Consider the following 27,237-nt stretch of genomic DNA (forward strand, 5'->3'; position numbering starts at 1 on the left):
AGTCCTCTAGAAATTTATCCCAATTACACGGAGCTTCTACCAATAACTGGTCGCATCTGGTTTATATTTTCTAAATATGTTCGACTTTTAAAATAGTGAGTGAACATCACAAATAATGACTTTTATAAAAAAAAAAAAAAAAACAATATAAACTTTTATAATCGCTTTTTCTTTTCAGTTGCCTAGGAGATGATTATCATGTTATGTCTGCGTACGCAATTCTAAGTCTGGTATCTATGCCTATGGTGATTTAATAATCGCTTTTCTTTTTTATTCAGATCACGTGAGATTAGTTATATCAAATTTATATTACGTCTGGTGAACACGCTTTGCAGCCTGGTATCTATGACAAGGTTATTTTTGTGTTTCAAGTATATGTAAATAATGTAAATCTTCAGCATCTTACAGGTAAGGAATCGGTTTTGATGTATGAATTCAAGAGACTATATGAAGATGCAAATACTATAAATATTATAGCAGCTCAATGGTAAAAGCACTTATTAATCACATTTGGTTGATAGTTATCAAAGGTACCACGATTATAATTTAGTACGCCAGACGCGCGTTCCGTCTACACAAGACTCATCAGTGACGCTCATATCAAAATATTTATAATGCCAAACAAGTACAAAGTTAAAGAGCATTGAGGATCCAAAACTCCAAAAAGTTGTACCAAATACGAACTATCAACGAAAACTAGATAAAAAGATTTATCTTCGGGCATTCTCAGGCCATTCTTAGGAAAAACGAATAAGACACAGACACATTAATCATTTGACTACATGACTTTTTTTTGTTTAGCATTAAGCCACAACCACTGGCAGAATAAAATATCACGAAAATGGAATAGTATTAAGGTAAAAGAATGGGAACAAGGAATGGTTAAGAAACATGTCATTTACATAACGGATGATTGCGAGAATACTATTCGGAGGAGTGGGTTACACAATGAAAGTTTTTAGATTTGACTGGTATGCAATATCTAACTCATACAAATATTTTCTTCTTTGACCGGGAAATATCTTTCCCCATTCCTTTTTATAAGTATAAATAAAGGCAACAAATAGTTATAATTACCGTGTTCAAAAGTCAAAAATCGATTTAGACAAAACAAATCCAGGTTATAACCTCATAACTTTATATACATTTTGCTTCGTTCCTTTTTTAAATAGGTATGCACAACTTTATTTTCAGCCCGAGATTTTCAGCAGTAACTTTTGTTAGTTTTCATTTGTTCCTTTTTTGTTGCGTGCAATATGATACCAATGCATCCTACTTGAAATCTAAAAATAATTTCAGACGACAATCATAGTTCAATAAAAAAAGTTAACAATGAGGAAATAAAAAAGAAGAATGTATGATAAGAGGCATTATTCATCAGCAAAACTTGATAAAATATTTAAAAATATCATTCAATGAATATTTGCGATCGTGCTAGTTCAATGTCACCTTGAGTGTTTTAATATGTCTTCGTTCAGCTTAATCTATTAAACATGTTAAAACACTCAAGGTGACATTTAACTAGCACAATCGCAAATAAACATTGAATGATATTTTTCATATATATGGGACGCGAAGTTCACTGAAAAGAAAATAATGGTCAAAATGCGAATCTGGCGCAGTCTTATAAGTTTCGTTTAAGTTTTTTTTAAAATGCATGTGAAAGATCGGAATAATGCAAAATTAATGTAAACAGTTTACAGTAAATAAATTTTACATACCAACTTTGTAAGGTAAGAACTGTTCTTTGAACTGATATATCATTTTATTGAATTCTAATGTGTACTATAAGCCTGCAAATGCCCAGTGTTTATATTGAACAATTTTAGAAAGTTCTGTTTCCACAGTACACTGCAAATGTTACTCTAGAAACCAAACTACGCTTACGATATCTTGTTACAAATCTAACACCTGCCCGGCGCTTACGATATCTTGTTACAAATCTAACACTTGCCCGGCGCTTAATATATCTTGTTACAAATCTAACACCTGCCCGGCGCTTACGATATCTTGTTACAAATCTAACACCTGCCCGGCGCTTACGATATCTTGTTACAAATCTAACACCTGCCCGAAAATAATAGGTAAGAAACCAATGCATCACATTTATATTAATCAAGGTATATTTTCTTTTAGTTAACTTTGATTTTATTTTGAATAAGCATTTAGATTTTTCAAATGAAAGATTATACATGTTTTACTAGTATGCTAATTAATGAACTTCATTGTCCTCAATGATTTTTTCCAAATCAGGATTGATTTATTAACAATGATTATCAATGCAATTATTACTCTTGCTTTCATTTCATTTCTGATAGACTGAACGTGTCGTTTGGCATTCAAGAACTTATAGCACTGTCATATATATGCCATAGTAGTTTTCCGATGTTTTTTAACTACTCAATCTACAAGTTATTTACTGTTTAGTGTTTCGAATAAGATTTTTGAATATAAATTGTAGAAAAATTATTTATTCTTTCAGAAGCACATGGTTTAATTAATTTTCTTTTTGTTCGGTTTTGTGTTAATGATTCTTTTACGTATAGTGTATTATTGATTTTTGCCCCACTTTTCGACTTTTTTCTTTTGTTCACGGCGGTGTCAGTCTATCTTTGACTTATGTTCTTGTTATCTTTTATCTTAATGCATATATTGTTTTATTATGTTGAATGCAGACATAACCTTGTTTTTTTTTTTATCGAACACGGTGATTCAGAGTCTAAATATGGTGGCTGTCATGAACCAGCCTCTAAATGAAGTGAAATCAAGCTCACATTTGGCAATTTTAAGAAAAAAAAAACCTGTTTTTCCTCTGACTTTGTCGTGTATATATAGAAAACATAATATTTCCTCAAATTTCATCGATTGAGAGCTTGATTTTGATATTAAACTATTTGTATTTTTAAGTAGTTGAGCAGAATTGTTATAAAACTGACAATGAGTGCTTTGTGTAGGTTCAGATAATTACAGTCGTCTTCTGCAAGTAAATCAAGATTCATTATCATATCATACTAAATATAAAGTCATCGTGATAATATATTTTTACTGAAATTGTTATTAACAAGAATTCTGTATTCATATCAATATAATTCTATACCAACATTTTTTTATTTTGAATTTTAAATAACAGAAAATACATCGATAGGAAAAGAAAGACAATGAAAACGCATTGAACAGAAGGCATAAAATATTGAAATTTAGATCTTAATGGGTTTGGAATAAGAGTCGTTTCAGATTTTATTAAACATCCTAAAGGCAGTATGCACAAACTATTTGTTTTTGTGTACAGATATTTTATGATACTTGGCTACCATATTCAAACAAAAAATAAACGATCTAAAGGTATCACTTAAGTTACTATAACAACATCATCCATATCGCCTTTATACCATTGTGTATAACAATGAGTTGATTGGCGACTAGCACAAAACGATTATGTCCTGGTTAAACTTATTGCGATCTCTTAAACATGACTTTTTATATTTCTTCGATACATGTGATGTGGCTCTGTACTTAGTCATACCGTCATTGTGCTATTGTATTACGTCAAATTGTTGTATTGTTGTCTTCCGTTTTTGCTTGTGTGCTTTGTCTATATGTCTTTTTGTGTTTCTTTGTTATATATTTGTTTGTTCTTGTAGTGATTTAGATTATAACATAATGTTGACTGATGTACCCCTTTTTTGACATTTTTACTTATTTTGTCTGTTTGTTGTGTTCACACACCGTTATCAATATAATGGAATTTGATGCAACTGTCATACAAGTGAGATGTTTAGCTAGCTATTAAACCAGGTTCAATCAACCAAAGTATAGCACTCTCCCTAACCTGAACAATTATCTACCAGCAACACAAAAGAATACAACACTATTTCAACGTTTCATTTTTTGTTGTTTTTTTTTGGGTAAAAATCCCCCAATAATTGATAATGCCATGGAAAAAAGGAATAATGATCACAATACCTTTTGTCAACAGATATTTATCCGTTTTTACTTACTTAATATGAATTAAAAATGTTAACTGAATATACATTGCTGAGAAAAAACTAATACTGTTGGCTAAAAGCTTTAATCGACATGCTTTTATGCTATACACAGGTGTAAGTTGTAAGTATGTACAGCTTACAAAGAATATTAAAATGCAAAAATTCAACAATACTGAGACAATTTCTTAATGTTAATCAGTCCAGCTGAGAATTGTTCAGCTACAGTAGCAACAGTTGACATATTTATTTTTAATGCTTAACTGATAAGTTAAGAAGTTTCGAGCCACATCCAGCAGCTTTTGCACATTTATAAAGATGTTTAACAACATCTGTTCCTTTGATAATAGCAACATCAGACAATCGCCAAGTATCCAACATTTTCAAGCACTGTCTAACTGGATTCTTCTGGGTATCTTTTATCTCACAAATTATCGCTTTATCTAATTTCAGTTTCTCTGCCATTATCTCCCAGTTGTCAGCTAAACAATATGCCATTTTCTTAAGATTGTCATTGGATAAAGTACCTACAGTAAAATAAATCAGAATACAGAATTAAACCATTTCTAATTGCTTTAAGTTAATTTTTTTAATTGACTTTTTAACAGAAGTTAGAGAAAAAAAATGAAAATATATGGTATTGCAAAGTAAATATATTGAAATTATATGCATACACATATACATTAAACCTTATAGTTTTTTGTTAACCGTTCCTAAAAGTGATTTTATATTTTATTTTAATTACCATTAGGAACTGCGAGTTCTGGTGGGTTTGTTAAACAAATATATTTATCCTGTCGATGCAATAGTCCTGTCTCACACGGCTATGTTCCCCTCTAAAACTTTTGTACTCACATTAATTTATTTTTAATCTTAATCTTTTCATATTAAACAAAAGTTTAAATACTACAATGTAAGATGCTCAATTGATTTACATGAAATATATCTCACGAAGTCAGTTATTGGTATAAATAGGGAAGAGTTAAACATGTTAAAAGCAATTTCAATAGAATGATGCATGCAGGTGTTCTATATATTAGAGGCAATGGTAGCTAAACAATAATCCAATGTAATAATCCATTCAGAATATACAAAGATTAATCATGTAAAACTGGGGACATCGCATGACGGTTCATGATTCTGACCGTTATACACGCCTGGAAAACCATCACATCTCAACTAAATGGTTAAGCGAGAAAAAAGTTTACTGGTACTTCCTGTTGAAAATATAGATCGGGTAGGTCGACGTTTCATCAATTCATTGTCAATCTGTAAATATTTTGTTAAATAGGAGAATGTCATGCCATAGATAACTAAATGAAAGCTCGTCTCGTTCACTACTCGGACCAATGTGATTTGAAATGACATTTGAATGACTTTTCTCCCGCAGTGCGGCCAGCTCAGTGAGTTTTTGACACAATTACAATGATTTCATCAATCTGTAACGTATAAATATAAATAGAGATAAATAAACGTCCTACGATAGGGCAAATGATATGTTACTGCTAAAAAAAAGTTTACTTCATCAAATTTGCCATAGATTATAGTGTGAACTCAGTCTGTGTCAATATAACAGAAAAGATCTGAAGCAGACAGACCTTCTAGTTTCAGAAGAATCATTAACCTCAAGTACACAGTGGTATATAAGGTGCACTTGATCACTGAAACGCCAGTCCTTCAGTGACACGATTTCATAAATATATCGTAGAGGAAAATAAAAGAACTTTGCAAGATGCTTTTTCGTTTTAATTTTGTAAAGGTTCTGTATAAAATCCGTCTTAAATGAGTATAAACATAAGAAGGTCAGTAGGGTAGACAATTAGTGCACTCTGGAATACCGACTGTCTGTTGAAATACCTACCCATCAAAATGTACAATTATGTTTCGATCAAAAGGCCAGCGTTTTGATGATATCATCTGAAATTTATCTGCTTTTGAAATCAGCAGGTTTTTTTTCATAAGTAAGATTTTCAATAAACTAACACAAGGAATTTGTATCAAAGCATCCCTTTTTGTTATAAAAACCTCTGCATAATCGAACGATGTAGTATGAAAATAAGGAGATGCTGTATTGATGCCAATGACACAAAGATTCACCACAATTCAAATGTAGTGGATGTAAGCAATTACAGACAACAGTACATCCTTCAACAATGATAAAAACTCAAACTGGTCTTAAGAAAATAGTAAGATTAATTTAACATAAATATGGAAAAACGATAATAAAAATCCATACTGTATAGTAATTTTAGATCAACTGATATGAAATAAAGACAAAATTGAGACCAATATTTTAAAGAAGAATATAAATGTTTGCCTCTGTATCCCGTATTTCTCTTAGCCGAATTATCTTTTTCCTAACCTGTTGATAATTTCATTGAATGCTTCTTCATTGGTCAAATGTCAAGTATGACGTCAAATAGTCTACCTGCTGAATTTGTTTAAATTGAGGGGTCACCACTAAAGGCTACAATGTCTAATGACGTTCAATATAAAGAACACATCTTTTTACAGATAATAGTAAAAAGAAGGATAACATGTGTCTGCATATCGTTTAAATGTCATAAGAGAAACAGAATCTGACACAAACCATCGTGCAATACGATATCTTCCTACTCTCGACAATTGAAATATTAATATTTAAAACGCTCAGCAATATGGCTTTTTTGGTAGAAAAATATCTTATATACTTGATAAACAATAAGGCTTTATTGGTAACACACTATCTAATAAACCTGATAAACAATAAGGCTTTATTGGTAACATTATATCTAATATACCAGATAAACAATAATGTTTTATTGATAACATTATATCTTATATACCTGATAAACAATAAGGCCGTATTTGTAACAAAATATCTTATATACCTGATAAACAATATGGCTTAAGGAACTGTAATGCGTCTGATTTTCTCTGCGTTTCATGTCCAAAAATATCAACCATTCTCTCTAGCTATATTAAAAACCATTGAAAGAAAATCAATTCAACAATTATCGCATTGGTTTATATAAATTCACTTTTTGAAGCATATAAGTTAACTATAGATTTTTGGTGGAGCTAATTATAAAATCTTTAATTTTATGTGCAGTATTTAGAGAACTGTTGTTTTTCTTTTCATATTTTAACTTTTTAAAATTTATTTTGTCGTCAGACCAACTGCAAGGAATAAACAGATGCTGCTCTACATGTGCCTATTAGGTCAACTGATCAGTTTTCCCTCTCTATTTACTATAGTTTTGAAGATAATTGGAAAACAACAATTGTAAACATGATCAGTTGATACCCCGTACAGAGAGCCAACTGATGATGTCGACTTTTTGACTTATTGTATAGGTCATGTTTTGCTTATAACTTTTCGAATACAAGTGTTTGTCTACCTTCAATATTTGTTTTCAAAATGCTCAGCAAAACCAACAAAATGGTATCATTTGGAAAAAGGATTATTTTCATGTTTCCTCTGTAACACATGTCAAACCAAATCTTGGCCATTACTTGCATTTTTGCTCATTAATTAAATATGTAGAGTTTGCGGCCATGTTTAGTTACGACATATTCTACCCAGCTACTTTAGTACAAGTAATCTTGATGTACAGTTCTAAATATGCATATCAAGTGTACGTCTGTAAAGCTGTATATAAACTGTACAGCTGTAAAGCTGTATATACACTGTACATCTGTAAAGCTGTATATACACTGTACATATGTAAAACTATATAAACTGTGGATAGATATCGTATCACACAATATGTAGTGGTAGAATCTCTATGTATAGCTTATACACAGATTTAAAAATGTGCAGTTAATATACATTTTTACAGAGTTGCAAATTATATACAGCTTTAAAAATGTACAGTTTATATACAGCTTAACAGGTGTACAGTTTATATACAGCTTTACAGATGTACATTTGATATACATCTTTAGAACTGTACATCAAGATTACTTGTACTAAAGAAGCTGTGTAAGCTAGATAACCCAAGAATGATTGATTTTGACAGTGTCAGAAAGGAATTTTGTACAACTAAACGGACTACAGGTAGACTTACGACGGACACAGACGACGACAAATGATAAAAAAAATTCCATGATCAATGCTCTTCAACTTTATTTCGTCTTTCTAACCATTTTGATTTGATCATCACTGATTAATCTTTTGTAGACGTAACGTAAGTCTGGCGCACTAAATTTTAATCCTGGTATCTATGGCGTGTTAATTTGGCCCTTTAAGCCAGGTAAGCTAAAAAATACTCAACCCCAAACAACATACAAAATAAAACACTACAAAGCAAAAGCAATAACACGAATGATCAATTTACCATTCCACTATTGCCTATCTAGGCGACATGACGTATAGGTTTAAACCACAATAAAGACCCTGCACAATTCAGCTATCAGGAACAGAGCACAACATTTGAAACCAAATGAAAGAAGGAATGCAAATATGAAAATGATGAAAGACAGTATGCAAATATGAAAATGATGAAAGACGGTATGCAAATATGAAAATGATGAAAGACAGTATGCAAATATGAAAACGATGAAAGACAGTATGCAAATATGAAAATGATAAAACAAAACAAAAAACAATTAAAACTGTTTGTTAATATGTAAATGATAAAATAACAAAATCAAACAAACCTTGTTTTCATCATTCTTAACATAATGATCAGCCCAGTACAAAAGAAATGCTTCACATGTCTGCCTTTGACCTGCTTTACACAAACTTTTACTAATGTTATTGGTGATGTGCTTGTAGATGTTTGGATCTGCAACCAATATATTTGCAAATTTGATCCAACGGGTAGAAATTTCATTGTCCGGTGTCAGCTGCCAAGCTAAATATTTCGCCAACGCTTTTCCTAAACAAATAATAAATGTAAACGATTTATGATCGAATAGATTTGCAAGAAGTCGTCATTATTTACTTTAACTGTTCTCTTTACCAGTAATTAAATAAGATGATTTGCATGGTTTACGGTTTGTCTATTTCAACTTGTCTTGATCTTATCTTGATACTGAAATGAATTGCTAGTTATTTCCTGTAATTTTCTGTCTCGTGTGTTCTGATATTGATAACTTCTTTTCTAATTGATTGTTTTCTTATCCTTGTCATTTTCTATTGTTTTAATCTTATTTTGACTCATGCTATTGAGTACGTATTTATCCTAGAAATTATTCTTTCGTACTAATTGTGTACTGAAACCTATGATTAACTGTTCGTGCGTCTCAATTTTGTTCTGAAACCTGTGATTGGCTGTGTTAGATCATTTTCCCTTTTGTTTTGAACTTTAATGTGTGTCTAAATATGGTAGAATATTTAGCGGTTCAACTGAAGTTCATATTTAGCAACGAATATTATTTATAAAACCGTTAAGATCAAATCAGGCGTCAGACAGGTTAATGCCTCTGCTGGTGGACTATTAGTCCCTGAGGGTATCACCAGCCCAGTAGCCAGTACTTCGGTACTGGCATGAAAATACGGATTTTTTGTGTTATTAAAATTTGCCGTTACAAAATAATAGAAATCATTATAAATTAAGGAATGCATCTCCTTCATGCAAAGCTCTGATTCCTTTCACGGATTTGGCTATACTTTTTGGACCTTTTGGATTTTAGCTCTTTATTTTTTATATAAGCTTTGGATTTTGGCCACAAAAATCACTGAAGAGACATATATTGTCGAAATGGGCATCTGGTGCAAGAAAAATGGTACCGTTAATTTAATTAAGAAGATTTTGCATCAATAGTAGGTAGCGTTGATTTCCCCATAGCTCGTGTAATGTTGGTGACAAATGGCATTACAATACATGGTGACAAATGGCCATACAATAGATTGTGACAAATGGCATTACAATAGATGGTGACAGATGGCATTACAATAGATTGTGAAAAATGGCATTACAATAGATAGTGAAAATTGACATGACAATAGATGGTGACAAATGGCATGACAATAGATGGTGACAAATGGCATGACAATAGATGGTGACAAGTGGCATGACAATAGATGGTGACAAATGGCATTACAATAGATGGTGACAGATGGCATTACAATAGATGGTGACAAGTGGCATGACAATAGATGGTGACAAATGGCATTACAATAGATTGTGAAAAATGGCATTACAATAGATGGTAAAAAATGACATGACAATAGATGGTGACAAATGGCATGACAATAGATGGTGAAAAATGACATTACAATAGATGGTGACAAATGGCATGACAATAGATGGTGACAAATGGCATGACAATAGATGGTGACAAGTGGCATGACAATAGATGGTGACAAATGGCATTACAATAGATGGTGAAAAATGACATGACAATAGATATTTAAAAATGGCATTACAATAAATGGTGACAAATGTCATTACAATAGATGGTGACAAATGGCATAGCAACAGAGATGAATGAATGACATAACTATGATGTATTCTGTATTACGTATATTTTTAAACCAAATCATGATACGAATTTTCGGCTCAACACCTTTTATTGCTTCTAGGTCCCATAAATTTTGTGAAATTTGTTTTATTAAGCTAAAAATGATTGTATGGAAAAACATTTTTTTCCTAATAATATCTAAAAGACATCAATAACATGAAAGTGTGAGTGTTTTTAACAATATTGTATATGATTCAAGCTTAGGTCATACGTGATAATATTGGTAATATTACCTGTAAAGTCAAAGGTGTAACTAAAGTAACCAATTTGTTCATCTGTTGGCTGAAAAAAATAAAAAACAAGAATGTGTCCAAAGTTCACGGATGCCCCACTCGCACTATCCTTTTCGATGTTTCATAGACCGTGAAATTGGGTAATAATCTAATTTGGCATTAGAATTAGAAAGATTATACTATAGGGAACATATGTACTAAGTTTCAATTTGATTGCAGTTCAATTTCATCAAAAACTACCTTGACCAATAAACTTTAACCTGAAACTTCCACTTTCATTTTCTATGTTTAGTGGACCGTGAAATAGGGATCAAAAGTCGAATTTGGCTGTAAAATTAGAAAGATCATATCATAAGCAACAAGTGTACTAAGTTTCAAGTTGATTGGACTTCAGCTTCACAAAAGAACTTCCTTGACCAAAAACTTTAACCTGAACGGACGCACAGACGACGGACGAACGAACGAACGGAGCCACAGACCAGAAAACATAATTTCCCTCTACTATCGTAGGTGGGGCATAACAATCATTACCGTTCTAATGACAAAACACACATAGACGATCAACAGCATAACCATATATTTTACACATTCAATTGTCAATGTATTTCGTCGTTGTTGTTTATATTCTGCAACCTTCTCAACGTAATACAAACAAATTAGACACTATTTCAACCAATGAAACACGTCTTTATTTATTCTGTGTAGATATTGGGTTTAATTTAACGTACACCTCTCTTATCCTCCGATAAAACACGTTTGAGAAACCTCTTATTATGCATGCATCACTCGTTATTTGAGTCCAAAGCCAGCACGACATAATAAATTTAAGTGAATTGTTTTTACTGATATGAACCCTTTAATCAATCTATTTTTTGTTTGTCTCTGTATAATTTGTGTTCCCGAATAATCCGCTATAATACACTAGACAATAAAACCAAATGCCAGATCTCGAAAGGGCAGCGTTCAGTAAGATATCTATCATTGATGCAAAAATTAGCTCGTTAACAAAAATTGAGGAAAGTCATTGTACTACATATGGAGTCTCGTTGCTAGCTGCCTATGATACATATTGTTGCATGTACTTCTAAAATCTGTTGTGTTTATCATAATGTAGTTAAGTTAATGGTATTAAGGTAAGAAGTAAAGATAGTCCTTTGTTCAAAAATGCTAGTCATACCTTCGGTAAATAAATAGCCAATTTGCCTGACCTCTGAATTGATATTTTCTCAGAAATAATTTTGTACTTCAGTTGTCCTCTGTACTGATTGTCACAAGTTTGTCGTTCTGGATGTAGGACACATAGACGACCGCGATATATTGCTGTACCCAACCCAGAGTATAATGGCATTACTAAAGGTCTGTTTTCATAGCCTTCCAAGCAGAAGTTATCTAATGTAAGTTCAATGTTCTCACTATCGGCCAACCCAAATTCCTGAACTTTGGTCGGTCCATTAGTAAAGCCATCTTTCGCTAGTTCGTGTAGTACTGTTTGCAATTTTTCTGATTGTGTACAGTAAATGATAATTTCATCTGAATTATCTTTATGTTGCTTCACAACAAGGTTGACATTTGCTAAACAAATAACTTCATCCAATACTGTAGCAGCTCTGCACATATCGATTTCAGTCATTTTGGCTGGTACAACTATTCCCACAACACTTTAAATAAAACAATGGTTTATATATTCAAACTAAACAGTCATTTTATCTTATAATCTGAAAATTTAAATACTGAAATACTTATGGGACATTATGGTCAGTCTCATACAGCATCTACATATCAACTTTAGAAAATACGGTACTGTTACGAAACTTTGACTGTGGTCAATATGATCTGTTCAGTATAACTACATACTGTTCAGTAGCTGTTTATTACCTTCCTAATTAAAGAAAAATCTATAAAAAACACGATAAACAAATGTAAAGGTTTGGAGATTTCAGTTTTGCCTTTTTTATTTGACAAGAATTTATTTACTAATACAAGTGAACTGAAACGGGAAAAACATATATATATATTGAAAATAATATGTCGTATTTTAAGTAAGTGTTTTTAAGTTGACTGATTCATGAAGAATGGTTCACAATATTAAATCAGAGGCATTCATTGTTAAATCAATGCAGTAAAACGAAGCTGAAATAATAGATATGCATTGGTGTCAACCAACATATATTTATCAGTAACACACATTGGATTAAATGATAAAAAAGAGCTTTTAAGAGAGGCAAAAGATACCAAAGGGACATTCAAACTCATAAGTAACAAGAATGTGTCCTCAGTACACGAATGCCCCACTCGCACTATCATTTTCCATGTTCAGTGGACCGTGAAATTGGGGTAAAAACTCTAATTTGGCATTAAAATTAGAAAGATCTTATCATAGGGGACATGTGTACTAAGTTTGAAGTCGATTGGACTTAAACTTCATCAAAAACTACCTTGACCAAAAACTTTAACCTGAAGCGGGACAGACGGACGGACAAACGAACGGACAGACGGACGGACGAACGAACGGACGGACGAACGAACGGACGGACGGACGCACAGACCAGAAAACATAATGCCCCTAGGTGGGGCATAAAAATAAAACTGAAAACGCCGTGCCTAAAAAATAAAAGACAAACAGACGAACAACAGTACATAAAACACAACATCGAAAACAGAAGACTGAGCAACAAGAACCCAACCAAAAACTGAGGTGATCTCAGGTGCTCCTGAAGAGTAAGCAGATTCTGTTCCTCATGTGGCACCCGTCTAGTTGCCCATGTAAGTACCTGTATGAAGTCAGCCTCATATAATTAATGGAACAATTCGACAAGAAGATGTGCACAAGTTGGTTCCCATGGGAATGCCGATTGTTTGTTGAAAAAACACGTCCTCCAAACGTAACAAATATGTTGTCAATCAAGAAATCAAGCATCTTGATAATATCAGTTTCAGAGATTGTTATGTCAGACCCAGCATTATAAGTTATTTGTAAGGACATTATTGTAGTGTATGTATCCAAAACGAAAGGGCTAAATTACTATATATCCAGTCTTATTTTATCTAAATACAACTCATTCACACCCGACTTGGAAAAAAAAACCATTTCATTTTTTGAAATTTTGTAACGTTTGGAGTGTTGCATTTGTGCCTTATCCTACCTTTGGTTTTCATACCCATTAATCGTCTTACAAAATAATGCTATTGTTAAAAACCCTACTTTAATAATAATGGTAATTTAATAGGTTTATTTTTGCTTGCTTATCGGAAATGGTTTTATGAAAAATGTCATTGTAATACCTGTATGATGAATTGCCACCCTCTAGTTTAACAGTATGTACATTGTCTATATTACTGGAGTTGCTGGGAGCCACTTTCCATGATTGTTCTCCTAATTTAGCCATAATTTGTACGGTCTTCACGTCTACCTCAAAATCTAAAATGAAAGAAATATGGACTGAATAATAATATGATTGAAAATTGATCAATGTTTTTGTCTTTTTTGTTTTGTCTTGTTTTGCTTTTAAATTCGTTTGTGTCTATTGTTTTCTGTTCTCTTGTTATCTTTATGGTGATACCTCCTTTTATTTCGATAATAACATTTCATATTTTGGCGATATTTTGAATTTATTTAATTCATTTGTTGTTTTTTTTTTTACATTTTCCCCCCTTTCGTTATAAAGAATCACATGCGTTTATTACCAGGATCAAAATCACTGCTCATTTCTATCTCAGCTATAGCTATATCGTCTTGATTTCTTGTCAGAACCACCTGTTCTCTGACACTACTAAGTCTGTCCACTACTTCTGTTTGGCCAGTTTCGTCGAGTATTTTAATAAATTTATCCATGCTATTGTCTGAACAATGATGAAGTTCTGCAACTAGCATTTGGATTTTCTCGGCGCTGAGAATCTCTTTCTAAAATTAAATAATACATATTTTAGTCTAGATTATAGAAATGAAATCTATGTTTTTTATTAGTATCTTTGGTATATAGATTTTTTGATCAAGATTCATAAGCAGAGAAGCTTTATGTGTAACAGTATAAGATATTTTAATGCTTAAGTTAAGTTGAAGAAATGACCAAATCAAAGATGCATAGAGATGGCAAGTTTCGTTGATTATCAAACATAGAGAACAAAGTAAAATCACAAAAATACTGAACTCCGAGACATAATGGACGAAAACTTGATTTATATGTGGTAACAGTATATTGACTTGGCTTCTCATGAAAATACTTTACTGGTTATGAATGTTTTACAAAAACCAGGTAACATCGGCTTAAAACAATGTGCAGCAATGTTTAAACTCTTCAAAGATACCAAATACGTTTGAGTGTTTTTCTTTCGACGGTAATGGCAAATAAAGGCAACAGTTGTATATAAAGGCAGCAGTAGTATACCGCTGTTCATAAGTCATAAATCGATTGAGAGAAAACAAATCCGGGTTACAAACTAAAACCAAAACCGAGGGAACCATATCAACTATAAGAGGAAAACAACGAAATAACAGAACACAGAAATGCTACAAAAAAAAAAAAAAAACAAACAGCAATGCAACATGCATAGGAACGAACTTTGTGCTAACATGACCATATTCCTGACATGGTACAGAACACTTTAAAAAAAAATTGGTAGGTTGAACCTGGATTTGTGGCTAGCAAAACCTCCGCGCTTTATGGCAATGTTAAATATACCGCTAAAATGACAACATTACATGACGGGAATACAGTACAAATACATACAAGAACACCAAAGACAGATAAATACATAAATAAATAATATAATAGTACATTTCGACATGTTAACCACAGAATAACAACGAATAACTAAAATTAATTAGGACAGTACACAAAAACAGCTTCATTGAATTACGAACTGTGTGTCTGTAACACGAATGGATAAACACCATAAAAGTAACGTCACAGGTAAATTTCTAAAAAAATGGATATAAATCAAGATTAAGTTTCTAATTATGTTATTTGATGTATTTTACAACAATTACAAGAATATTGATATAGATTTGTGTTAGTAATAGTGCAACTAACTGTGTCGGCATTTCTTCCAAATCAAACTGTGTAAAACAAATAAATCCTGTGCACATAGTTGCTTAAAACTAAAATCATACAAATGAACAAATACCGCTGTTCAAAAGTTATAAATCGATTGAGAGAAAACAAATCCGGGTTACAAACAGAGGGAAATACATCAACTATAAGAGGAAAACAACGAAATAAAAAAAAACAATGAAGTGTAATATTTTTCTATCTATCACAATTGTAGACTGATATTTGTCTTTTTATTGTTCTTTTTTTTGGCAATGTAATTTTGTTCGACCTATGATTGTCCCCTCGTGTTTCTTATGCCTCTTTTTGTTCTGAAGGTATTGGTAAGTTATACGTAGTAAGTAAATAATTTTATTTAGAGTCGGCATATATATATGTAGTTTGCAAATTTAAATATATATATATATATATATATATATATATATATATATATATATATATATATACATAATAACAGACAAAACATGAGCTCTGGTCCTACGAGAATATTCAATACCTAGTCAGGAAGTTAAAATGTTGACTTCCGAAGTATCCTGCTCATTGTTTTACGCTCTGTGGGATTACAGCCTACAGGAAGTAGCAGTCACAGAAACATGATATATCAATATGACTTCAAGCAGATCACCCATAAAGGCTGCAAGTTTCAAGAAAGAGCAGCCACTACCATTTCAGAATCTAAAGTACTATGGGTAATCTTATTGGTCGTACAAGAAATAACGTTCCGTCATTGGTTTAAATTCAATTCTTGAGAACGCTTTTAACCAATCACAACGCTTCGGTGTACACTTTTGAAAATATTACCTAGAATGCATTATATTCTGAAACGGCCGGTCATTTGTACTATTCTTTTTCTTAAAAGGCTTACCTGAATATTCTCCGTGATTGTTGCTGGAAATAATTCAATCAGCCGTGATTCAATTAGACTTATGTTTAAATTGTTCATTAGCCATTGTTTACATCTTTGTAAGACCTCTTGTTGATCAGATATATTCTCATCTGAAATATATGACGGCTTTATTACTTACTGCTACAAAAAACATATCCTATAAACTACAGACTTATAGATTTTTTGCTACTCTCAATATAGCTATCTTTTAAAAAGGACTCTTAAAATTGCTAATACACACACACACACACACACACACACACATATATATATATATATATATATATATATATATATATATATATATATATATATATATATATATATATATATATATATATATATATATATATATATCTGAACCAAAAAGACAAAAACAAAATCCTTTGAAAATTTGGTGGGAAAAGATTCTCTTTATATTTGTCATACAATTAGAAATCATCTTTTCAGAATCAGAAGGACTATGGGTCATCTCATTGTTCGTATACCAAAATGAAAATATCGTTACGTCATTGGTTGAATTTGTATTGTTTAGAATGTTTTAAACCAATCAAAACGTTTTGTGTACGCTTTTGATAATATTACCCAGAATGCATTAGATTTTGAAACGGCAAATTGGCATCGTTTTTTCTTTCATGTGGTTACGCTTATATAATGGATGTCGGTTCAAATTTTGTTTTTAAAAGTTCAGTATTATAACAATTGCTCTTCGGGAACAACCTATGCATGTCATTGGTTGAATTTGTATTGTTTAAAACTTTTTAAACCAATCAAAACGTTTTGGTGTACGCTTTTGATAATATTACCCAGTATGCATTAGATTTTGAAACGGCGAATTGGTACCGTTTTTTCTTTCATATGGTAAGGCTTACATAATTGATTTTGGTTCAAATATATTTCTAACAGTTCGATTTCTAACACTTGCTCATCGGGAACTACTTGCACTTTTTCTGATGACGTTCGTGTCACCTATCATTTGGTCTCGAATGGTGTGCTAGAGTTTGGCTTTTTGTCATATTTCATTTTTCCTGCTATTTTATGACCTATAATTTCGGAAACTTATCTTGTTTGTGATATATGTGTTACAATTTAAAAATATACCTACCATCAATTTTAAAATCGAAAAAGTTGATTTCGAATGCTGATTGTGGCGGCTGACTACACTTTATGTTAATAACAGAAGTTGTTTGTGTGATATGTTCTAGGTCCAGATACCTATCGCATGCATCTTTTAAACATGTCTTTGTTAAGATTCTGGCCTAGAAAAAGACAAATTATTTAAACTGATATATATATATCAATGTTCTCATCTGAAATATATGACGCCTTTATTACTTACTGCTACAAAAAATATAATTGCATACCATAATATTCTGGAATATTTGTTTTAAAAGAATACTGGTCGATCAGATCTAATTCAGAGACCGAAAAGTATCAATTGTGTTGTTCAAAGATATTTCAATGACTGCTATTTTCACATTTGTTGATAAGTTCAAAGTATTGAGTACATCCATGTACCTAAAACAGTTTTACATGAGAGGTGTTTATGTAGACCAAATGTTTTAAGATAATTTACTCGGTACATTGCATATCCTTTATATTTTAGGGTAAAAAGCTAAATGCATAAAAGTGCGTTTTATTGACGTAACCGCTTTGGTGTCTTGGATTATTAAGATGTAATACCACCAAATCACAGTACGTCACATCCGGTTGCATACGAAAAAGCGTAGAAAAAAAAATTCCCTCGAATTTGACAGTCGTAGAAAATAAATACTACATTTCATTGCAGTCAAAAAATTCTTAGTTATTAACATATATCTTGTGTGTTTTAAAGTACCATAATTTTTTTATTTGGTGCTTTTATAGAGTATTTTAGAAAGTTGAGGTTACATGGCTAGTAAGGTCTGTACACTGGAAAAAAAGGGATGAATATTTTATTGGTTAACTCCCAATGATGTTTATTTTCTTATATGCAATGTTATGTGAATTTTGTCTATAGTACTGGACAGGATAAAACTGTACCCATGTCAAGTATTTCAATATTTGAAACAAAGATACATTCTGTAAAAATTTTCGAAAATGTGGAAATTAAACAAAGATTAATAGGGGAATATTCATGATGGTATTACACCTAACTACTCGTTTTTTTTTTAAAATTTAACAAGCAGTTACATCATCAAAATAATATCACGATCATAAACTCTTCTTGAAAACAAAGGTTTCTTAACTTAAAATATAATTCAATGTATCTTAGACGGTTTTTGGTTTCTATTTTTGAACCAAAAGTCTGTGCTAAACATGGTATTACATATCATAGATAAATAAAAATGTCTGAGATTTCCCGATCCTAAATAAAACAACGTAACATCAACACGCTAAAATAAACGATTTACAGTTGCTTCATTTTTTTCTATATTTCAACGCCTTTATTCGTATCACATACACAGTCTAGAATTACGTTTACAAATTTATTTATGTCAACACTTTTCATTTTATTTGTTTACCTTTGTAGAAACGTAAGCTTCATTTGTAAAAGCACCAGCTGGAAATCTAAGCTTTATGTTCTTGTCATTATGGAGTGTAACTGAAGATCCATTTTTGTCGATGTTGAACTCCTCAAATGGCGGCACTGCGACTGCTACACACTGGAGGGTTTGTAGCTGTGGAATTTGTATTTCCGCGCCAAGAAATGAAATTTCCTGCAAAAAAGTTTTTCAGGAGACTACCTTTATTGATGGTAACATATTTTAGAATATTGATATATCCATTTCTAAAATCACCGGTATAATAGACCTAAGACATGAATATGTTGAAATATGGAACGTGCGTTTATAGCACAGTAATCCAAAGAAAAAAACACCCAACAAAATACATCTAGTAGTCAACATACACTTACAACAGACAAACTATAGAACATTAAGTTTCATTGCAATGTTTTAAATAATGTGCTATTTACCCTCTCTATTGGGATTGATATATTCTGTACAACATCTTCACGACGCCAAATGCTTCCGTTTGTCAGGTATTTCAACTGAGGAACGAGTTCTGGTTTATGATTCACAACTGGTAAATAAAGATGAAATGGAAACTGAAATTCGAATAACTTTGAGGATTAGATATTAAAAAAACTACCTATTTTTACATGTTTATGGTACATATTCCGTTGACTTGAACTACGCCTGTATCCGGCTATAAAGCTACTGTAATCTAATTGTTAATATTCAAAGATTAACTTTGAGAAAAAAACAAAGTTCTATCTTCCGAGCACAACGTAAATTAAAAATACAACTCGTACAATGGTTAATAATATCATTTGAAATACTAAAATACCTGTGTGTGGAGTATTAGGCCATCTTTTGATTCCAGTGTAACGAGAGAGGAAATAATTTGTTCTTCATTAGACTCCAAACATTTAGCCAGGTCCTCGTCTGTATCTGATGCATGTGCGCTTAGCGCATCCTTATTAACTGTATTTGGTTTTGTCAGTAAAACACAGCATACTTTATGGTGTAATCTATTTTTTCTTGGATTCATAAAGCTGTCAAAAGTTTTCATCATTATACAATTAAAGAAATGAAATACGTTTATATACTAGTTACATTTTTTCAAAACTAAAATCTCTATAAAAAGTGCATTGTCTACGATTAAGAAAAATTATAAACGTATCACTTTTGTTTGTTTCAAACATCAATAAATGTACAATATTGAAACAAAAATTTGCTATTAACAACAAGCTATTTTAATCTTGTTAAATAAGGTTATAACCCTCCATTCAAGTCACAATTTGTAAAAGAAAAACTATTTTAGGTCAAAGTACGGTCTTCTACATGGAGCCTTGGCTAACACAGAACAGAAAGCTATAAAGAGCCCCATAAGAAACGATAATCACTTATGAAACACATCAACAAACAACAACTACTGAACATCAGGTTCATGTCCATTTAATGTCCATAATGTCCATTAAAAAACAAAAATAGCCTAAATGCGGAATTGGTTTTAATCATTGTTGAGGGCCGTACGGTGACCTATAGTTCTTCAATTTCATTCTAATTAAGTCATTTGGTCTTGGGTGGAGAGTTGTTTCATTGGCAATCACGACCCAACGTCTTATTTTTATATATTGTTTAAAAAATAAGTTTTCGTAAGAAAGCAGAAACTTAAAAAAAGAGTACCTTATAGTTGATTTTGACTTTTTTATTTTTTATTTCAAAGCATTAACTCGACCATAATTAAAATATTTTCATCAATCATCTTAATGTATCAATGGGAAGGTCCTCATTTTCTTGTATTCTCAAATTGTATATACCAATTCTCTATCGTAATCCGTACACCCTTACATTATGAAAATATAAAAGAATAAAAGCTAGCATACACTAAAGGAGAATCCATCCAGTCATCCTCCATCTTATCTTGTTCGTGTGTTAAAGATTCATCAGTAGTGTCGTCCACTGTGTTTGTCTCGGAAACTTGGTCCATGATTATCTCGTGTTTCAACTGAGTTAAGTGTGTGCACGTGCAATCAATTTGCTCTCTGATTCGTAAAAGTAAATTTTCTGTTTTATTGATCAGATGGTTGATATCTATTTCATCATTTGTATGGATATCTGTAAGGTAATATAAGACTAATGTGAAATGTGACAATAAAACAATCACAAAAACAAGTACAGGATAATATACAATAAAGAAAAAATCACGATACAGTTGATAAACGAAAAGTTATGGTTGTTAAAGTTCGTCGTCATTTAACATCAGATCAGAATCGACAAAAAATTTGAATTGAAATTGGGTGAACATTTTTTTAACAGCAGAGAACAACAGGTCATATGTTATGTTTGAGTACATTCCTGGACATACAATCTGTTATGTTTGAGTACATTCCCGGACATACAATCTGTTATGTTTTAGTATATTCCCGGACATACAATTTGTCGATACCTATATTTAAGCATTGCACAAGTTTATCTTTTGCTCTCATTATTAATGGCGTCTTTTCACTAAATCCATTGGATGCTGGATGTGTACTGACTGATATTTTAGACTTAGATTAATGTTGTTTTATTAGTATTTATTGGTTTTGAACTAGCTTTAGTCTTAGTACTATAATATCTGTACTTTGTTTGTTTTTTTGTGCTTTGCATCGATCTAATGAGTTTTTATTTAATTGTGTTTTGGGCGTTCTGTTCAGGTTTAACACCGCAACATCCTGTAAGAGTCTGTCCCAAATCATGTGTTTGTAATTCAGCGGTAGTAGTTTGTTTCTGTGTATATATCATATTTGTATTTCGTTTTCTGCTTTGTTCATAAATCACGGCATTTAATTTCTCGTATAAATTGTTCTACATTCTTCATTCCGGGGCTTTTTATACCTTATTATGCGGTATGATTTGAACAGCGGTATACTACTGTTGCCTTTATTTGCCTCATAGTTGAAGGACCTAAGGTGACCTATAGTTGTTATCTTCTACGTCACATGGTATCTGGTGGAGAATTGTCTCATTGGCAATCTTCTCTGTATACCATCAACATGGTTGAGCCTACGATTAGGATCAATAACTCATAAAAATGTAAAAGAATGAATGAATGTAAGCAATTATCCAGTTTTCCCACTATTCTGCTGCATATATTAATGGGTCAGAAACAAACAGTGAATGAACAGGTATCTTAGCTCTACAAGTTTATTTAACGTTTTTGATTCGAGCGTCACGGGAGTGTTATTTGTAAGCCTGGTATCTTCAATGAGTTATAACAAGCTTACATGTAAAGAAGCGGGGGAAGATACCACAGGAACATTAAAAAGATCGAAATAAACTGACAATGCATGGCATGTAAGCTATATCAACTCATTATATAAACACAAAGTCGTAACTTACTATTATTGTTATTTGTTCTATCCGTGTCCGGTTCTGCATTCATGTCAAGTACCAGTTCATTTATTGACAACAGTTCATTTTGAAAACGTTCTCCACAGCACATGGTCTTTTTCAAATTCCTTTCTGCTTTCAGTAAGAATTCATCTTTCAATTTGATTCTTTGCTTTTGCAGTGTTTGAATCGTTGGACTCAACTCATTCTCAATCTTCTGCATTTTGATCTTTAAAAAAAAGATGTAATATATCATGAAAAAGAACATGGTAAGATATCTACAAATTAAAGATACTGAAATCAATAAGTTGGAAAAAAAGACAAAAAAACGTCCTCAAATAATTCACAAAATAGCATAAAGCTTTTTTAAGTCTCAATTGTGTTGTCCTGTCCTGTTATGCTTTATTTTATATTGTTTTTGCCTATAAAAGAGGGACGAAAGATACCAAAGGGACACTCAAACACATAAATCTAAAACAAACTGACAACGCCATGGCTAAAAATGAAAAAGACAAACAAACAACAACACACATGACACAACATAGAAAACTAAAGAATAAACAACACGAACCCCACCAAAAAAATAGGGGTGATCTCAGGTGCTCTGGAAGGGTAAACAGATCCTTCTCCACCTGTGGCACCCGTCGTATTGCTTATATGATTACAAATCCGGTAAATAAATAGTCTAATTCGGTAGGTCACATTCATGAAAGGGAAGGGGATTGTAGTTTCGACGTAAGGAACATATCCGATATCATTTGTGACACGGTTATTCCATAACGGTCAACCAACTCATGATGGCGTTTGTAAAATTTATGATTTCAACTTCATCATTTGGAGTTCTTGGTTTAATAGCTTCCATGTGAGCAGCAACCCTCTATCAAGAAAATCATGATAGGAAATGCAAGCACGGGAATATCGTATCAATTGGGAGATATATACCCCGTATGCAGGTGCTGCTGGAATGTTGCTACTTAGAAATGGAAAGTTCACAATTGGAAAGCTGACATTATCTCTTTTGTCGTAAAGTTTTGTTCTCAACCGACCCTCATTCTAGATGTAAGTCAAGATATGAGGCCGACTTAACTGTATCTGTAGTATCCTTTATCTCTAGCTCGATTGGATAGATGCGTTCCACATAGTCACCAAATTTTGAATTATTTAGTGAAAGAACATCATCTATATAGTGAAAAGTAGAGTTAAAGGATATTGCTAACTTCTTATCTTTCTTCATAAGAAGTTTCTGCATGAAGTCAGCTTCATAATAATAAAGAAACAAGTCGACAAGTAGAGGGGCACAGTTTGTTCCCATTGGAATGCCGACAATCTGTTGAAAAACATAACAAATATGTTGTCAATCAAGAAATCAAGCATCTTGATAATATCAGTTTCAGAGAATTTTTTGTTCGAATCAGAGTGATCCTTTAGAAAGTAGGATATATCCCTCCCTAGGACAAGATACTTGTATCTACGTTGGCCATTTTTTTTTACGAAGCAAAGCAATACCCACTCTTTCAATTTGTCTTTTAGTTTGGAAATAAAAGTTATTCCAATGATAATAAAGAGTTAAGTTACATTGTTGTAACTATGATCGCATTTATGACGTAAAATAAAAGATTCAGATCCAGCAAAGTCTGTTACATATCTTAAATAAAGGCAACAGTAGTATACCGCTGTTCAAAACTCATAAATCCATGGACAAAAAACAAAATCGGGATAACAAACTAAAACCGAGGGAAACGCATTAAATATAAGAGGAGAACAACGACATAACACTAAAATGTAACACACATAGACAAAATGCCACGAGAATAATATATATAACATCAAAACCAAATACATGAATTTGGGATAGACAAGTACCGTGACACGTCTTATCGCAATGTGAATTTACACTCAAAAATAAGAGAAAACAAACGACACAATGTTATAATGTAATACACACAGAAACGAACTATAATATAACAATGACCATATTCCTGACTTGGTACAGGGCATTTTTAAAGGAAAAAATGGTGGGTTGAACCTGGTTTTGTGGCATGCCAAACCTCGCACTTTTATGGCCATGTGAAATATAACATCAAAATGACAACACAGGACTACAATATAAATAAATTGGAGAACACAATTGGCAAAGAATCACACGAACAACAGCCAACAAAAGGCAACAAGTTCAAAATTTTAATACGCCAGAAGTGTATTTTGTCCACACAAGACCTATGTGTGACGCACAGATACAAAAGTTTGAAAGCCGAAACGAGTACAAAGTTGAACAGCATCGAGGACCAAAAGATCAAAAAGGTTGTGCCAAAAACGGCAAGGGTTTTCTATTAAGTTACCAGAAAATCCCTATAATTTAGAGTAATTTATACTTTTGCAAACAGTAAATTTAATAAAATGAATATTCAAAAGATGTACATGATAAAGCTGAAGTATTAACTAATTAAAGGAAACAACTGAAATACATTTACATAACCAGACATTTGAAACACAAAAGTAGACACATCCGAATACGTTTAAACCTCTACGCCAAGTGACGTCCTATTTGAAACTGAAAAATGACGAAAAAATGACGTCATTTGAATTAGTAAAACAGAGCATCAAAAAATGAAAAATGACGTCACATAAGAATGAATAAGATAGAATTAGGATTAATTTAAGATTATATATTTGAACTAAATACTGATATTGCATTTAATAACAAAGCACATTTTAATTCTTATTAATATAAAACTGAGGTAGCAATTAACTATATTATAAAACTATGTCCGGTTTGTTATGAATCTAACTTCAAACGTAAAATATCGTACTGATTACTTTGAACGAAATCAAATCTGATAAATGAAGGCGGTGATTAATTTTCTTTACCATAACACATAAATATAATAGAAAAGACGTCAACACATTTGACAAAATCCGATGAGAATTACAAATATAACATTAAACATTTAAACTAAATACATGAATTTGGGATGGATAAGTACCGTACCACGTCTTATAGTAATGCGAGTTCACACTCGGCAAAACAGTCACAATCGGGAATAAGTCACGTTTGGTAATTAAAAGATTAGACGACATTATGACAAAACACAATCTACCATGTGGTAAAAATGTCCTTAGCTAGTTTGGTCAACGAAACATCGTATGGATCCACCAAATCGTGATGGTGTCCATAAAATTTACGGAGTGTCAATTTTAATCTGTCCTCCTCATAACTTTGTTGGAGCAGTTTCTGCGTAAGGAGCACACTCCTGTATATGAAGTCCGTATAGTGTGAACAAGCATGAGAATAACGTATCAATTGTGATATGTAAACACCATACGAAGGGGCAGAGGGTATGTTACTGCTGAGAAATGGGAAATTGATAATTGGGAAGTTGAAATCGTCCCGTTTATCATAGATTTTCGTGTGAAGTCGTCCATCTACGTCAATATTGAGGAAAAGATCAAGGTATGAAGCAGTCCTTCTAGTATCAGTGGTATCCTTAATTTCAAGTTCACTTGGATATATGAGATGTAAGTATTGGCTGAAATATGGGTTATTCAATGATAGAACATCATCAATATATTGGAAAGTAAAATTAAAGAATTTCGCAAGGTGCTTTTTCTTTTTGTCTTTTAGAAGGTTCTGAATGAATTCTGCTTCATACGAGTACAAAAACAAATCAGCCAGCAGGGGTGCACAATTAGTACCCATTGGAATACCGACTGTCTGTTGAAATATAAATCCTCCAAACTCAACAAATATATTGTCGATCAAAAATCATCTAGAATAAAATTTCGAATGGAAATGGGAATGTGTCCAAGAGACAACAACTAGAGAGCAGAAAACAACAGACGGCCACAAATGGTTCTTCAACACAGCGAGAACATCATGCACCCGGAGGCGAGATTCAGGTGGCCCCTAAACAAAATGTGTACCAGTTCAATAAAAATTGACAATGCGGATTGGTTGATACCAAAATTAACGACGAACGGGAAGATTGGACTACTGTATTTCTATGAAACCACTTTCTAGTTACATCACAAATATGGAGTTTATATCTTGATCCCAAGTGATTACTATATTTTTAGAGTATGTATTTCCATGATTGTCATGATTTTGGAGTGATGCCTACTAGGAGTCTCGCGTGGTCGACCTTTTTTTCGCGACTTTGACATTAACGGATGAGACTTTTCAACGAATTTCTTATTAATTAGTTCGATTTAAATCAAAACAAATAAAAATGAAAATTTATATTTACTACTGTACATAAGTATACAAATTTGTTCATTGCAAAAAAGAAGTTATCTCCTATTAACAGGCAATTCCATAAAATAAGCATATACAAATTTGCATTCCGATTGCGTTGCATTAATTTTGATCGATAAAAAATCAATAATAAAAAAATAAAAAGATTTACATACCTTTAAATATCTGTCACAATTGTACTGATATTTTTCATTTTATTTTGTAAAAATTCATCAACAACACTTTTACATTTTTCACTAAATATAACGCATTTTCTCTCAGCCTATCCAATATGTTTTTTAAACTATAAAGAAATTATATATATTTTGCCATTTAACAGAAAAATAATACGTTCATTGTGAAAATGTGAATTCATTAAATGTCATAGTGTGACAAAGATCAAAGATCTCCACCCATACCAGGGCGAAATTTATCAAAGGGTTTAATCTCGAAAATTATATACAACAATGTGAATATTATGAATACTTGCACGAACATTAAATTACGTGTTAAAATTTATACTGCAAATATTAACAACCTTCCCC

At 32.1% G+C, this 27,237-nt stretch overlaps 1 protein-coding gene across 1 annotated transcript; it reads right to left on the minus strand.

Moving 5' to 3' along the window:
* Positions 1-4,053: 4,053 nt before the first annotated feature.
* Positions 4,054-27,076, minus strand: LOC139522771 (uncharacterized). The gene is made up of 15 exons (XM_071316283.1): positions 26,869-27,076; positions 22,471-22,690; positions 20,973-21,204; positions 19,931-20,138; positions 19,557-19,688; positions 19,105-19,299; positions 17,706-17,859; positions 16,580-16,710; positions 14,351-14,567; positions 13,949-14,084; positions 11,844-12,324; positions 10,667-10,715; positions 8,625-8,845; positions 6,854-6,938; positions 4,054-4,510 (listed from the first exon to the last, which is right to left on the minus strand). The coding sequence occupies exons 2-15, from the start codon at positions 22,682-22,684 to the stop codon at positions 4,236-4,238; spliced, it is 2,730 nt and encodes a 909-aa protein (XP_071172384.1). The 5' UTR covers positions 22,685-22,690; positions 26,869-27,076; the 3' UTR covers positions 4,054-4,235.
* Between the last annotated feature and the right edge of the window lie 161 nt (positions 27,077-27,237).

Source organism: Mytilus edulis, chromosome 5 (assembly GCF_963676685.1).
Source record: "Mytilus edulis chromosome 5, xbMytEdul2.2, whole genome shotgun sequence".
In the NCBI taxonomy this organism is placed as follows: Eukaryota; Metazoa; Mollusca; class Bivalvia; order Mytilida; family Mytilidae; genus Mytilus; species Mytilus edulis.